General features: G+C 43.0%; 1 protein-coding gene across 9 annotated transcripts in view; it reads right to left on the bottom strand.

Moving 5' to 3' along the window:
* LOXHD1 (lipoxygenase homology PLAT domains 1) overlaps positions 1-13,212 on the bottom strand; it is a 165,223-nt gene that overhangs the window by 29,187 nt on the left and 122,824 nt on the right. For all 9 annotated transcript variants that reach the window (XM_030258491.4, XM_072922261.1, XM_041711229.2 and 6 more), the window contains 3 exons: positions 10,485-10,670; positions 6,960-7,087; positions 2,937-3,054 (listed from right to left, as the gene is read on the bottom strand). In XM_030258491.4, the coding sequence (XP_030114351.4) occupies positions 2,937-3,054; positions 6,960-7,087; positions 10,485-10,670 (432 nt within the window). The remainder of the gene's footprint in view (positions 1-2,936; positions 3,055-6,959; positions 7,088-10,484; positions 10,671-13,212) is intronic.

Here is a 13,212-nt window from a genome sequence, read left to right as displayed (position 1 = left end):
TACAACATCATTGATAATTAATGCATTTTAATTTGTATTTATGCACTTCTATATCTGGTGAACAAAAAGCAGTATACATTATGGCTAGCAACAGTTTACCAAAAGATCAAAGAAAATTAAAAGGATCATTTATTGTTAGTTTAATAGAACAAGAAAACTGAGGATATCATGTAGATAAATGGTTAATTACGGGGTTGATGGCTTAATCTAGCTTCTCATTTCACTGTGCTAGTTAGCACTAACTGTGAACCATCTGTCAGAGAGTTTAGCACTACCCCCACAAGTATTTCATTATGCAGTCTTAATATGCACTTTTGACAGAAATGGAAATGGGCTCCAATCAGTTTTCATGTCACACCAGGCTACGTAGATTTTTAAGGCTGGAATACAAATCAGAGAACAAAATCGTTCCTCCCCTCTTCCAGAATGCTTCTGTAGGCCACCCCTCTACCTGGGAATGCAAATGCTGTGTTTACCTTTCCAGAGAAGGTGGGAAAGAAAACCAATAAATAGAGTTATCTATGCAACACTGGAGTTAAAAAAATCCTCTGTGATCTGTTTATCTAAGAAAAATAGAAACTATTGGTATCATTGCCATATGCTTCTAAAACCATAGAATTATTAAAGAATGGTTTGGATTGGAAGCAACCTTAAGGACCTTCTAGTTCAGCCTCCTGCCACAAGCAGGACACCGTCCACTATCCCAGGTTGTCCCAAGCTCCATCCAGCCTGGTCTTGGACACTTTCAGGGATCCAGGGGCAGCCACAGCTTCTCTGGAAAACCTGTGCCAGGCCTTCCCCACCCTCGCAGCCACAAATTTCTTTCTAATGTCTAATCTAAATCTGTTGTCTTTTAGTGTAAAACCCTTGCCCCTCGTTCTGTCCTTGTCTGCCCATGTAAAAATTTGCTGTTCCTCACTTTTACAAACCCTCTTTTAAGTCTGTTCTCAAGACCTGTTCTTGTTGCATTGCCCACCTGTGACTTCTGTAGAGCTGGAAGGTGGCTGCAAAACCTACTGGATAGGTCCAAATGAGGACCTACTGGATAGGTCCTGCCCACTTCCCTGGGAAATCTTTGCTTTTGGTAGGACAGTCTAGCAGACTGAGGTTTGGAATGCCTGGATGGAGAAGGCAACAGAAAGGTGGGGAGGCACAATTAAAAATGCACCCATCCCTTGCCTTTGTGCTGGTACTGATTCATGACTGTAAGACCTGGAATATCTCTGGATGTATAAGCTTTATTTGAGTTCATATTATATATGCTTTTTAAAACTCAGGGAAAAGCATGTGAGAAATTACAAAGGGAGTTTGACCCAGACATCTGAATCAAATCAGACAACAGGTTGAGTTATTCCTTAGGCACAGAGAGAAAAACTGTTCATCTGTGACATCAATTCTAAAGATATGTGCTGGAGGTCTAATTCTTAGAGGAACTGCAGAAGCATCATCATAAAATCATAGAATCATAGAATGAAGGGACTTTAAAACTCATCCCTGCCTTGGTCAGGGACACCTTCCACTATCCCAGAGAGCTCCAAGCCCCATGCAACCTGGCCTTGAACAATTCTAGGGATAGGGCAGCCACAATCTCCCTGGGCACCCTGTGCCAGTATTATGCCACCCTTACAGTAAATAATTTATTTCTAATGTCAAGCCTGAATTCCTCCTCTTTCAGTTCCTCTCCTTGCCCAGCTGCTGAGAAAAAATTTAGAAGTGGAAATGTTAAAGTAAAAATGGTACAGCAGCACAGAAATTCTTCTGAAGGTAAGAGAAGTCCATCACTTCACTGAAAACCGGTGGCTATGTAGGGTCAATGTTTAGAAACACATTATCTATGTGAAAAAGACTGCTGTAAATTAGTCAAAAGAGGATAAAGGACCCAATTTAAAAAATCATACAGAGTTCTCTCTGACCATGGTTATGCTACTAGGTATTAAACTGTTCTCATGAAAAGGTCAAGATACAGAAACTCAACAGGATGTCATTTCCAGGAAAAGTATAGTAAAGAAAAATGGCAGAGATGTGTTTCTCCATTAATGACATCTGATGGTCTGCAATCAGCACACCATTCCCCCTCTATCTTAGAAATATAACTATAGGGACTCACAACAAGCAGACTACTTTTGTCTGCCCAGAGGTGATCTTTACAAGTAGCTGATGGTTTGACAGCCAAGATAAAGGCAAGCACTGTTCTTTTGTGTGAGGTAGGACATCAGGGGAAAGTACCATCAATTTGCATGCTCCATTCAAAAGGCAAGATAGAAACAACACCTTACTTATATGAACAAAAAAGGCAATAAATGTGTGTGCTAGAGGAGAAGGAAAGAGGAGAGATGGGATGATCCAGCAGAGTGGATGGATTATTTGGAATGTCCCACCCAGGCCAGGATGTCTCTGTCTGGCAGACAAACATCCACCCTCCCAAGGATTCAGATTCCCACATGGCAGAGATCTGCAGGGCCTGAGGGTACAAGCCAGGGACCAGAAAACATTGCAGGTGTCCCTGGTGACAAACCAGGGATGCAGAGGAGAGTGAGATCTAACAGTGGACTCTGTGGTGAAACCATAGAACCCAACATTTATTTCCAACATTTATGTTGGAAAAGATGTCCAATATGATCATGTCCTCCCATTTATCCAGCGCCACAGTGATCATTGTAAAACCACAGTCCACAAACGTGCTACACCCACAAGTCTTTTGAACACTTCCAGACATGATGATTCCACCACAAAAAAAAAGCTCTAAAACACAGCTTTTCCCTCTGCTCTCTTCTTTCTTGACTCAATTCCTGCAGAGAAAAACTGTGAGAAACCAAACAGGAAAACATGTAGAAAATTAATGAAAACAAGTCCCTCAGTTCCTTTGTCCTCTGCCAGGGGCTGAGAAGCTCCAGGACATGCAGGTTGTGAGAGACCCATGATGCCAAGAGTATTACCCTTTCCATGAACCAGTGCGGGCGCGTCCCCTTCCCGTCCGTCCGGATCCTCATCTTCCTGAGGGGTGCGATGTCAGCAATCTCCATAATGAAACTGTCCTCCTGGCCCCGCTCAAACCTGCAGGGATTGGAAGACCAAGGAGGTTTTCCTTCTGCTTTACAGCCTCTCCACATCTCCGTTCCATGCCACAGCCCAGGTCGTGTCAACAGCCTCAAATCAAAAGTTTATGAGTGTTCTTTATTGGACTTGAGCTTTTCTGTGCTGCAATCACCAGCTACTGTGCTGTTGGCAAGACGACACAGTGCAGATTTGACAGGGATTCCTCCTCTCTGGAAAACACAGCCCACCTGGAGCTGCTCCAGGCAGCCTGTAGCATACATTACTGTTCTGTTTGTACCCAGAACAATAGCGGCTCACAGTCAGGCTTCTGAGCATCGCCTCCCTCCTGGCAGCTGCCCACTTGCCTGTCCTTGGCTAGTTCCAGCTAGAAGGCAAAATAATTTTGCCTCATCTCCTTTCCCTGAGGTGCAGCACAAAACTTTGTGTTTTGTGGAGAGAGGCAGTTGCTGCAGCTCAGCTCAATGCAGCACTGGGACTGAAGCCCAATGACCAAGTTTACTAAGCAGAGGCAAATTGTGTTGGAATGGAGACAAAGCCAACCTGATTAAATTGGGCGATTTGGATTTGTAAACTGTCTCTGCCTCTGGTAAGAACCAGGGTGGGTTTGTGTAAGCTTGCGTGAAAGACCTTCCCCAGTGTGTGGCTGCTGTGTACAGGCACAGGGATGTGCAGGAGCTGCTCAGCCATAGCAATCAGCAGGAAGCAGGAGAAGGGAAATACAGCTAACATGTGCTTCCCAAAGAAGATTACATTGGCTAGGACTGCACCTTCCCTCCCTCCTGGCATCACTGGTGTTGGAAGGAAAGCTTTGCTTCAGTGAAAGTGCTGCCTCGGGCTCAGTATTACTCTGTTTTAAACATGTATATCTTCCTGTTTGTTCCCTCAAATTCCTGGGACCCGTGTGGTCCTGGAGTTGGAAATCTAATCCTTGCTAAGGAGAATGGCAGCCAGATCTGGGGGGCCTACCAAGCACATGGTGACCACTGCTGTTGAGGTTTCTCCTTCATGCAGCTTCTCCTTGTGGGGGAATTACCTGAGTGTGCTGAGATTTGGGAACAGCCCTGCAAGCTGTGGGCACTGCCATATCAGAAACAATCCATAATGATGATATCTCATTCCTGGCAACGCACACAGCCTCCCATAGCTGTGCAGTGCCAGAATGTGGAGAAAAAAACCCAACATTTTCTTTACCAACCTCTGTTCAGATTACCCCCTGCAGGATGAATGTAATTATACTCACACAATTATCTGAGCAGGGATAGCTGCAGATGTTAGTAATAGGGGTTGGCTCGAGCCTCTCAGTTTTCATCCAGGCATTGCTTCCTCTGCACTCCCAGAGGCATTTGGACAGGGCATTTTGATCCCAGTCCATTTCTAGTTATTAAGGGTTATGTTTGCTCTTTGAAAAACTCCTTTTTCTTCTTATTTGTCTTTCTGTGGTACCGGATACTGAGGCAGCCTGTCTCACTGTGAGAAATAGAAGGTACTTTTGTCCCTGGACTGGATTGATTTCCACATCTATTCAAAAAAAGGTATGACCCTCCCAGTCTGAATTATCTTGTGATCCTATGATCAGTTTTTATTGCAATCACTATTACCTACAAAGCTTTATAGAAATCTCTCACTCTGAGGCTTTCCAGGCTGAGCAACTCTAAGCTAAAATGTCTGCTAACAAAATAAAACATTCTTTATCTTCAGCAAATGCCTTGTTTGAAGTTTATAACACTGATACTCATCTGCTACTTCCAAAAGGGAAGTACTAGAGGGAAGTGACTGCCAAAGTGACAATCTGGGTAACCCAGAAGCTCTTTGCTATCCTTAATTTATATGAAGATGAATGTAAACCTGGAAAAAAAAAATTCAGAAGGGAAGAAGTAGCCAGACAAGCTGCCTGCTGCTATTTCCTTTTCAGGATACTGAACCATTTATCTACAGGATTTTATTAAGCTTTCTTACCCATGCCTGCCCTTATAAATATTTCCATTGCCCAGGGGTCTTGGCAATAAGTGTAATGCAGTGAAAATTGCCTTAAATCTGTGGCAGGTTAGACAGACCATTCTTCGTAATACACTAAGCTTCTGTGAGTGAATTGGCATTGGATGGCCCAAATAAAAGATGAAGTGCCTTTTACCATTTGGTTGCAGCAGCCCTCACTCATCCCTGCTCTGCTGGTGCAAGGGCTGGAGAGATTTCCATGTGGAAAAGAGCCAGGAAAGCCTGTGCTGTTAACAGCTGGATGAAGACTGGTGGCAGTGGTGCGGAAACAGACAGGATGTAAATTTGGGGACATGGATGTCCTCTGCAGAGGGTGCTAATGAGATGACAAGAGCTCTGTACAGCTGGAGGTGTGATACAGAGCACCTCCAAGTAGCAGAGATGTGCCAGAAGAATAGCACAGCATCCTGGAGATATTAATATAATAGGAGTTGTGCCTTACACTTCATTTTCTTTACACAGCCCCAGTGATTTTTCAACACCTTTCACAGCACCTCTACTGTCAGATGGTAACCCAAGTAACTAATAACACAGAGACTTTTCTATTCTCCTGTATTGCATTTTCTTACCCTTATATCAGAGATTGTCAATCCCAACCATGTATACAAATGGGATGTTTTTTAGAGGCCACAAAGTTTAGGGGTATGGTTTGCCCCAGATGCAGCAAAACTACAGCCGTGTTCCTGAGGGGCAGGAGAATTCTTGATCCCCTATAGAGATTTTTAGTTGACACACCCAGATGTGATATCTGGTTCATTTCTGACTCGAAACATCAGTGGTCCATTTTCCCGCCTACTAGGTCTGAGTGTTAGGATTAAATGAGTGGAAGACAGGCCAGTTTGGCTTGCCCAGGGTCTTGTAAGAGGGGTGCCACTGATGGCCACACTCACTGGTAACCCAGGGACATTGTGCAGCATGTTGAATGCTCCTCTGTGATGGGGAGCAGCAAGCCCCAAGAGCTGCATGTTTCTGCATGACTCAGCTATGTTTCTCACAGATATTTTAGTCAGCAGCACCTCTGCTGCATTTTTTCCACAACAGACAAGGTTCATGTTTGTTGCTAACTAGACACATGAAGCTCTCAATCTTAGCTATGCTTATCCAGACACCCACTCTGCTACAACAGCTTCAAGTAAAACATTCCCTGAGCAAACACTTCTGTGCAAGGTGCATTTTATCCTCAGTTACCCAGCACTTCCTCAGCAAGCCAAGCTCAAACCGTGTGGCCAAAAGCTCCCACCCTTCTGATGCTCTGTAGAAGCCTTGCTGAATAATACCGGAGCTAGTCAATTAATTAAATTTAAGCATGATGTCACCAAAAGATGGATCATTCTGGAGCATTCCAAAGCTTTCTGTACTAAGGAAGGTGCTAGGAAGGAACAAAAAAGCATGGGAACTGGATGAGTGGTGGCATGTGTGGGTTTTTTGGCTTATGGAAGTGCTGGCATCAGGCTGGGGTTGGAGTGTTTGTTAGCTGTTTCTGCTGAAGAAAACAAGAGGTTCATCATTTTTAGTAAAATCAAGGCATTCAGTGCAGCTTTCTCTACCACCACCCATCCATTTCCCAGTGCTCTCCTGGGCAATGTTCACAGTTTTTGGAGACAATAAGGACTTCATACCTCTGTTCAAGATGTTTACCTCTCAAGCTACTGAGGAACAGGTTAAACAAAGCTTTCACAAATGACAAAGGGTGTTTCCCCTAGCTCTACAGTGCTCTCTTTTCCTTTTCTTTGCTAAAAATCTGACAGAAATACTTACAAGGGGCCTGGGTCTGAATCTATAATGTGAATGGGAGTAAATGTTTGTGTTTCAGTGGGAGCATGATCAAAGCTCTGAGTGCTTCTTGACTTGACACTAAAATCTGTCATCACTCCACTTCTAACCAACAAAAATGACAGCGACTGTACCTGTCTCCATTTTTTTCCAGCAGCATCTCCTCAGTGTTCCCATTGGATCCGAAGACAGTCATGAAAATATTGGCATCGGTACCGCCACTTTCGATGTCTCCAGTCACAACCATGACTTCATAGAGGATCTGGTGAAGGTTGGAAGCAATCAGAAGGCCTCATTTAAACAGCTGTCCTTAACCCACACTAAACAGGGCTGATGCCTCAGGTTTTAGCCTTTCTACTTTTCAGATTCTGTGCTGCTTTACTGTGTAGTTCTGAGCTTCATATTATGGGATGGTAAGCTCTCTTCACAGAGTAGGGAGACAAAACAATTCCTTCTCTAGCTGGGGAACCAAGGACAAATGATCCAAATCTCAGGCCCAAGTGCACAAACAATGGTGGACTGAAGAGAAAAAAACAAGGATGGGAATTCATGGGCTAAAGCTGTAATTGGACAATTAACTCCAATATGCAAATGGCCCAGACCTTATAAAAGTGTGAGACCCCGTGACCGGCTGTCCATTTTGTGACCATTTTTGTTCATTTTGGGTGTAGCCCTGGTTGGGCTCTTGTGCTGCCCAAGGTGTATCCATGGATGCCTTTTGATAAATCCCTACTTAATTCTTTAACTCTGCCTAGTCTGTGTTCTAGATCAGCCTTCAGAGGGCATCAGGGCAACAAGCTTTCCTGGAGATGTGCTTCCTTGACAGAAAAGGTTACAACACATCTTCTTGGTTCACCATTGTTTTCAGAGGCAAAGTTAGGCATCAAAACTTACTACAGGACTTTCCATCTATGACATTTTCTACAGATTTGCTCAGCCTGGAAAGAGACACACTTACTGTGACAATATCTGCATCACTGGATGGATTGGGTTGAAAGGGATATTTAAAGCTTGTCCTGTTCTAGCCTTTGCCATGGGCAGGGACACCTTCCAGTATCCCAGACTCATCCAAGCCCTGCCCAACCTGGCCTGGGATACTTTCAGGGATCCAGGGACAGCCACAGCTTCTCTGGGCAGTCTGTGCCAGTGCCTCATTGCTCCCATAGCCCTCAGTGTAAAATATTTCCTAATTTTATCTAGTCCAAGTCAACCTTCTCTCAGTTTAAATGCATTATCCCTTGTCCTGTTGCAACACCAATGATGAAGATCTCTTAAGCTGCTTCTTCACAGGAGTCACAAGCTTCACATCAATACTTGGGTCTCCAACACTCTGCTACCAGTGACTCTGACTGGTGACCTCCAGCCCTCCAGCTCTGTACTGCACCAAACTCTTGATAATTTTTTTAAAAAGTCTCCCAGAAGAACTATTGTTTCTTTTTCTTGGCTGCAAAATGTTTCCCCCAGAAATTCTGGGCAATGTTTATTAACATGGGCAATGTTTATTCCAATATTACTAATAGTTTGGAGATTTATACGTCAGAACTCTCCTTGTGGTACAAAAATTCAGCTGCCCTGCTCTCCAAGGGAATGCTCACTGTTGCATCAGCTGCAGAGTCCTCCCGGATCTTGTGTGCTCTGAAGGCATGCCAGTCTGTGAAAATATGTTTTTTATAGTTTTCATCTTACTACCCTAATTTCATTCTTTTCTCCTGACCTGGGAACAATAAGACTCTGAAGAAATATGTCAAAAATGTGTAAATCCCAGTGGCTGTCAGGGGTTTTAGGACCTCTAGACCACTTAGATGCTTTCAAGATCATGGTTGTGGTACCAAGGCTTCTTTAAGACATGGAAGAATATCAAGAAACAGCTCAAAGAAACATATTTTAATTTGTGCACTGCTAGGCTAGCTTTATTGTTTTATTGGCCTAAATTTTGGCTGCTACATAAATAAGCAGTGTAAAGGAATAACATTATATAAAAATTATTTTTCACATTTCTTTGAACCTGTGTAACCTGTTGATTGCATATTCATCCACGTATTTTAAATCTTAGCAATGCATCCTGTTTTTTTACAGGAAGGAGAAAAACTCTTTTACCAATGCATTGAAGGCTTCTAATGACTCTGATGGACACTGAGTAATTTCTACAACTATGGGAAAGCAAATACTCAATTTAAAGCAAAAAGAGGGAATATCAAGCCAAGAAGAAAATTAAAGTTGAAATGGGTACATATGGCTGTATAAAAGCCAAGCAGGAAAAAAAACTAGAAAAGTATTAATCTTCCCAATGATACTAAACATATCAGTTGTCTTTGGACTCTAAAATTCCTGTAAGACTCCGTTTCTAACTACAGCTATTAACGAGAGAGCAGTCCCAAATTCCCTCAACTGGGAGACTGATCAGAAAGTCAAATGCTCACTTTTGGTTTTATGTCCCAGGCATCTCCCCAGATTTCCTTCAAGTCTCCTGTCAAGTTTCTGGCCCAACGTCACAGGGAAAAAATTGTCATTAGATGTGTCTATTTTTGGTGTGCTTATGCAAATAAATATTCAGGGTTGTGCTTTTAAAGGAAGACTGAACATATGTCTCCATTAAGATCCACTTCAATTTATAGGCAAGCCATCATCTCACCAACAGGGTCTTGGAAACCTCATTGAGGAGGTTCAATGACAGATGGCAGATTTTTATGAGATTGGTTTTAACCTTGATATTAAGTCTGAGGGAGGTTTTTATACCCTCATAGGTCAGTTCCACCACTGAAAACTTCATTAATTTGGAGAACCCTTCACAAATGCTAAAAACGTTATCAATTTTTTACATGTCTGGGGGACAAGAAAGATTCAGGAGAATATCTTTAGCTTGGGCATCAAGAGCAGCATAAAGAAAAAATAATGTACTCTGAAAGTGTAACCTGACTGTAAATAGAAGCACATCTATAGAGATTTTAAATTGCCACACAGGTATTTAAATACAGTGTCATTGTCACCTTCATGCAGACTGTAATTTCTGCTACAAATCTTAGATCCAAAATCAGCATAGGTTGGCTTTCCAATTTGTACTTATTTGAAATACAGTATAGCAGATATTACTTCAAAATTCATATATTGGTATGAAGAAAAGATAGAGTTTTATTCACCACTGATGCAACTTTAATTAGATACTCTCACCAAAGATCAGGCTTACAAATGTTTTCATGTTTCAACAACTTCCAGTAATTATGAAATTCCCTATCACCTATTAGAAAATTTGGTATGTAGCCACATCATGGAGAGATTAAAACATTAGGATATTTCCACTGTTCTTATCTAATGAGTTAGAAGTAATCCTTTACCTTGAAGCTGCTTCCACTCTGTGGGTACCAGGTGACTCAGTGGGTGACAAGAAGAGGACAGGCTGCTGAGCTGTGCCCGACCTGCTGTGCCCTCCCATCTATGCCATGGCTGCATCTAGCCAGTCTCACTAAATAGTGCTCTAAACAGTCATGATCCTAAACCATGCCTAAAGATTTTGCTACTAAAGAAACATAGGAAAGGAAAAGAAAGTGAAGAGAAGGCTTAAGCCACTTGCAAAAGTCAGAATATGAGAGCTGCTGATGCATGAACTATGTCAGCAGAGGTCCCTGCAGCAGCTAAAGGCACAAATTGAGCCTGGTGCCTACCTTGATGCCAACGTTAACACATTCTGCATCCAGGATGTTGAGGATTCGTGAAGTGAGGCCGTCACCTTTGTCTCTGGCCAGCCAGCACTTGCAGACAAAGTTGTACATGACGCCTTTGGTGGGTACGACGATGGTGAGCTCTTCCATCAGCCAACAGCTCTCAGGGGTAGCGCCATCGTGCCCCACCTGTGAGGGCCAGAGAGAAAACATCTCCTGGGGAAAGGGATTTCTCGTGGAGGGGTGTGATTCACCTGGCAATGAAGGACTCAGAGTCTGTTTACACCGCCACAACAAAGCATTCCTCACAGCAATGGAGGGAACTCTAAAACAGTGCTATTGCCATGGGTGAGGGAACTCAGGTCATCAACTGCTGTGCAAAAGGGAAGGCCAGTCTCAAAAAAAAACCAAGGTAGACTGGACTGACCTACATGGAAACATGTCCACTCTTTTGTCACTCTGCTCCTGCACTGTTGATGTCTATATACACGTTTTCACTTGGCAGCAGACACATTTCTCCGTCTTTACAAGCTTTTCCACTTCTGTCACTACACTTGGACATGATTATTCAAAGCTTTATAGCCAAGAGGAAAGATGCTCAGCAAACACCCACGTGTATTATTACAAGCACTTCCCTCACAAATCCACATATAAGTGAACTAAATGGATGAGGCTGTTTCTCTGCTTCCCATCCCCTTAGACTGCAAAAGCTCTGTCTTTGTACAGGAGACAACAGATGGAGCTTACATCTGTGGCTGGTTGATTTTCTAGGACCACCTCCTCCAGCCTCAAGAATGATCTGTCCTGGAGACTAGGAAGTCACATAAGGGTGGCCACAAGCCTGCATGGATGAACAAGGAGCCCCTGAAAAAATTTAAGTGGAAAAAGGAAGAATACTAGAGGTGGCAGCAGGGGCAGAGGTCCTGAGAAATACAAAGACAGTGCACAAGTGTGCAGGAATGAGTTTACTATGAAAGCCAGAGCCCACCTGGAACATAATCTGCCAAAACACAGGGTTCCTGCAGGTATATCAGCAGCAAAACCATGTTGACAGTGTAAATTTCTTCAAGAATCTACATGTGTCCCTCTTAAAGAAGATGGGGAATTCAAACTGGGGCAGACTTGGAAGCAAAATTACGTGTCCAGGTTGATGTACCAACCTTGGTCAGTCATTCCAATGAGCTACTTGTTCATGAAAAGACCTACCTGCCCTTCATTATTTTTAGACAAAATGTTGTTTTCTGTTGTTTCAAGGAAAATGAGGTCTTTAGTCCAAAAACCTTACTGGTTTTCATTTTTAAATTATTAGGACATTTAGGGAGGCTCAGAAAGCATTTTTTAATAACAGATTCATCAAGGATGATATAGCTTTGTTAACTATTTTTTTGGTTTTTTTCCCAAAAACAAGTGATCTTTTCTGTTTGATGATCTCAGCCATCACTGCTATTAGGAGTATTATTGCTGTACTAATGTCTGTGCAGCTGCAGAAAATTAGAGCTAACCACTAGGGAAATTCAAGTCTACAATGGATGCATTAATCCTCTGATTCTTGGGGTGTGAGGTGAATGGGAATATAACATTTGCCTTCCCATTCCTTCTCTGCCAGCTGGGCTGAGCATCTCCAAGCCCAAAGTCAGAGTCTTTGTGCAGCTCTGCTGTGGGATGGCATGAATGAGGTAGTAGGGAAAGTTCAGGGCTATGCTTCTGCAGTGACAAAGCAGCTGGTGGAAAAATCCTAATGATTTTCCTAATTATAAAACTGGCTGGTCTTTTGGGTTCATTGCACACCCCCACCTGCTCACATCATAGAATCATAGAACAGTTTGGTCAGGAAAGAGCTTTAAAGCCCATCTCATTCTAACCCTGCTGCCATGGGAAGGGACACCTTTCACCTTCCCAGGCTGCTCCAAAGCCCCATCCAGCCTAGCCTTGGACACTTCCATGTATGGGATATCCACAGCTTCCCTGTGCAAAGTTTCTTTCCAAGACATTGCTAGCTGCCACATTTTACAGCAAACTTTAACTTCTTTGATATCAGTGACAGACAGAAGGAAACAACCTGTGCATCCAGCTGCCTTTGAGAACCTGTGCACTAACAGGTTTCCAAGGACCTGAAGAGCAGTGTAAATTCTGGGACAAATCCAGTCTGTGTCAACCAAGTCTTCCCTGTGGCTGGACTTCAAGAGCAGAGCACCAGGATTTGACTTTCATTTCCAGGCAAATCTTTAGACAGACCATTCCAATAGCGTGAATAATGCCAAGCCATGGCCACACCAGCAGCATAGCCTGGATGTACATATATCAATATCACAGCAAGTGTTTTGGGCTGAGATGTTTGAACTAAATTAGAATGATGAAATTTCAAAGGCAGGCAGATCCTTACTTGGGTTGCTTGAAAACCTTTATGATTTGTTCCTCCTGTCGTTGAGGGACTGCACATCACTGAGACTGAGATTCACAATTTATACTCACGGTCACATAGAAACTGAGCACAGTGGCAGAGGAAAAATCTGAGAGAATATTTGTGGAAAGAAGAGTCAGAGAATGCTAGAGAAACCTGAGCATCAGGTTCCTAGTCACTGAAGGACTGGAGTTGCATTTGCAACATTTGTGTGCCCTTGATCTTCCTCTGTGTTCATGATAGAGAAAGGCTCTTAACCAGAAGAGGTTTATGAAAACAAACAAGTGCAGGACTCTCCTAGACATACCTGTGTCTCTCTGCATCAACAAC

This window comes from Taeniopygia guttata, chromosome Z (genome assembly GCF_048771995.1).
Source record: "Taeniopygia guttata chromosome Z, bTaeGut7.mat, whole genome shotgun sequence".
In the NCBI taxonomy this organism is placed as follows: domain Eukaryota; kingdom Metazoa; phylum Chordata; class Aves; order Passeriformes; family Estrildidae; genus Taeniopygia; species Taeniopygia guttata.
Note: the sequence above shows the minus strand (reverse complement) of the source record. Positions and strands in the feature narration are given on the sequence as shown.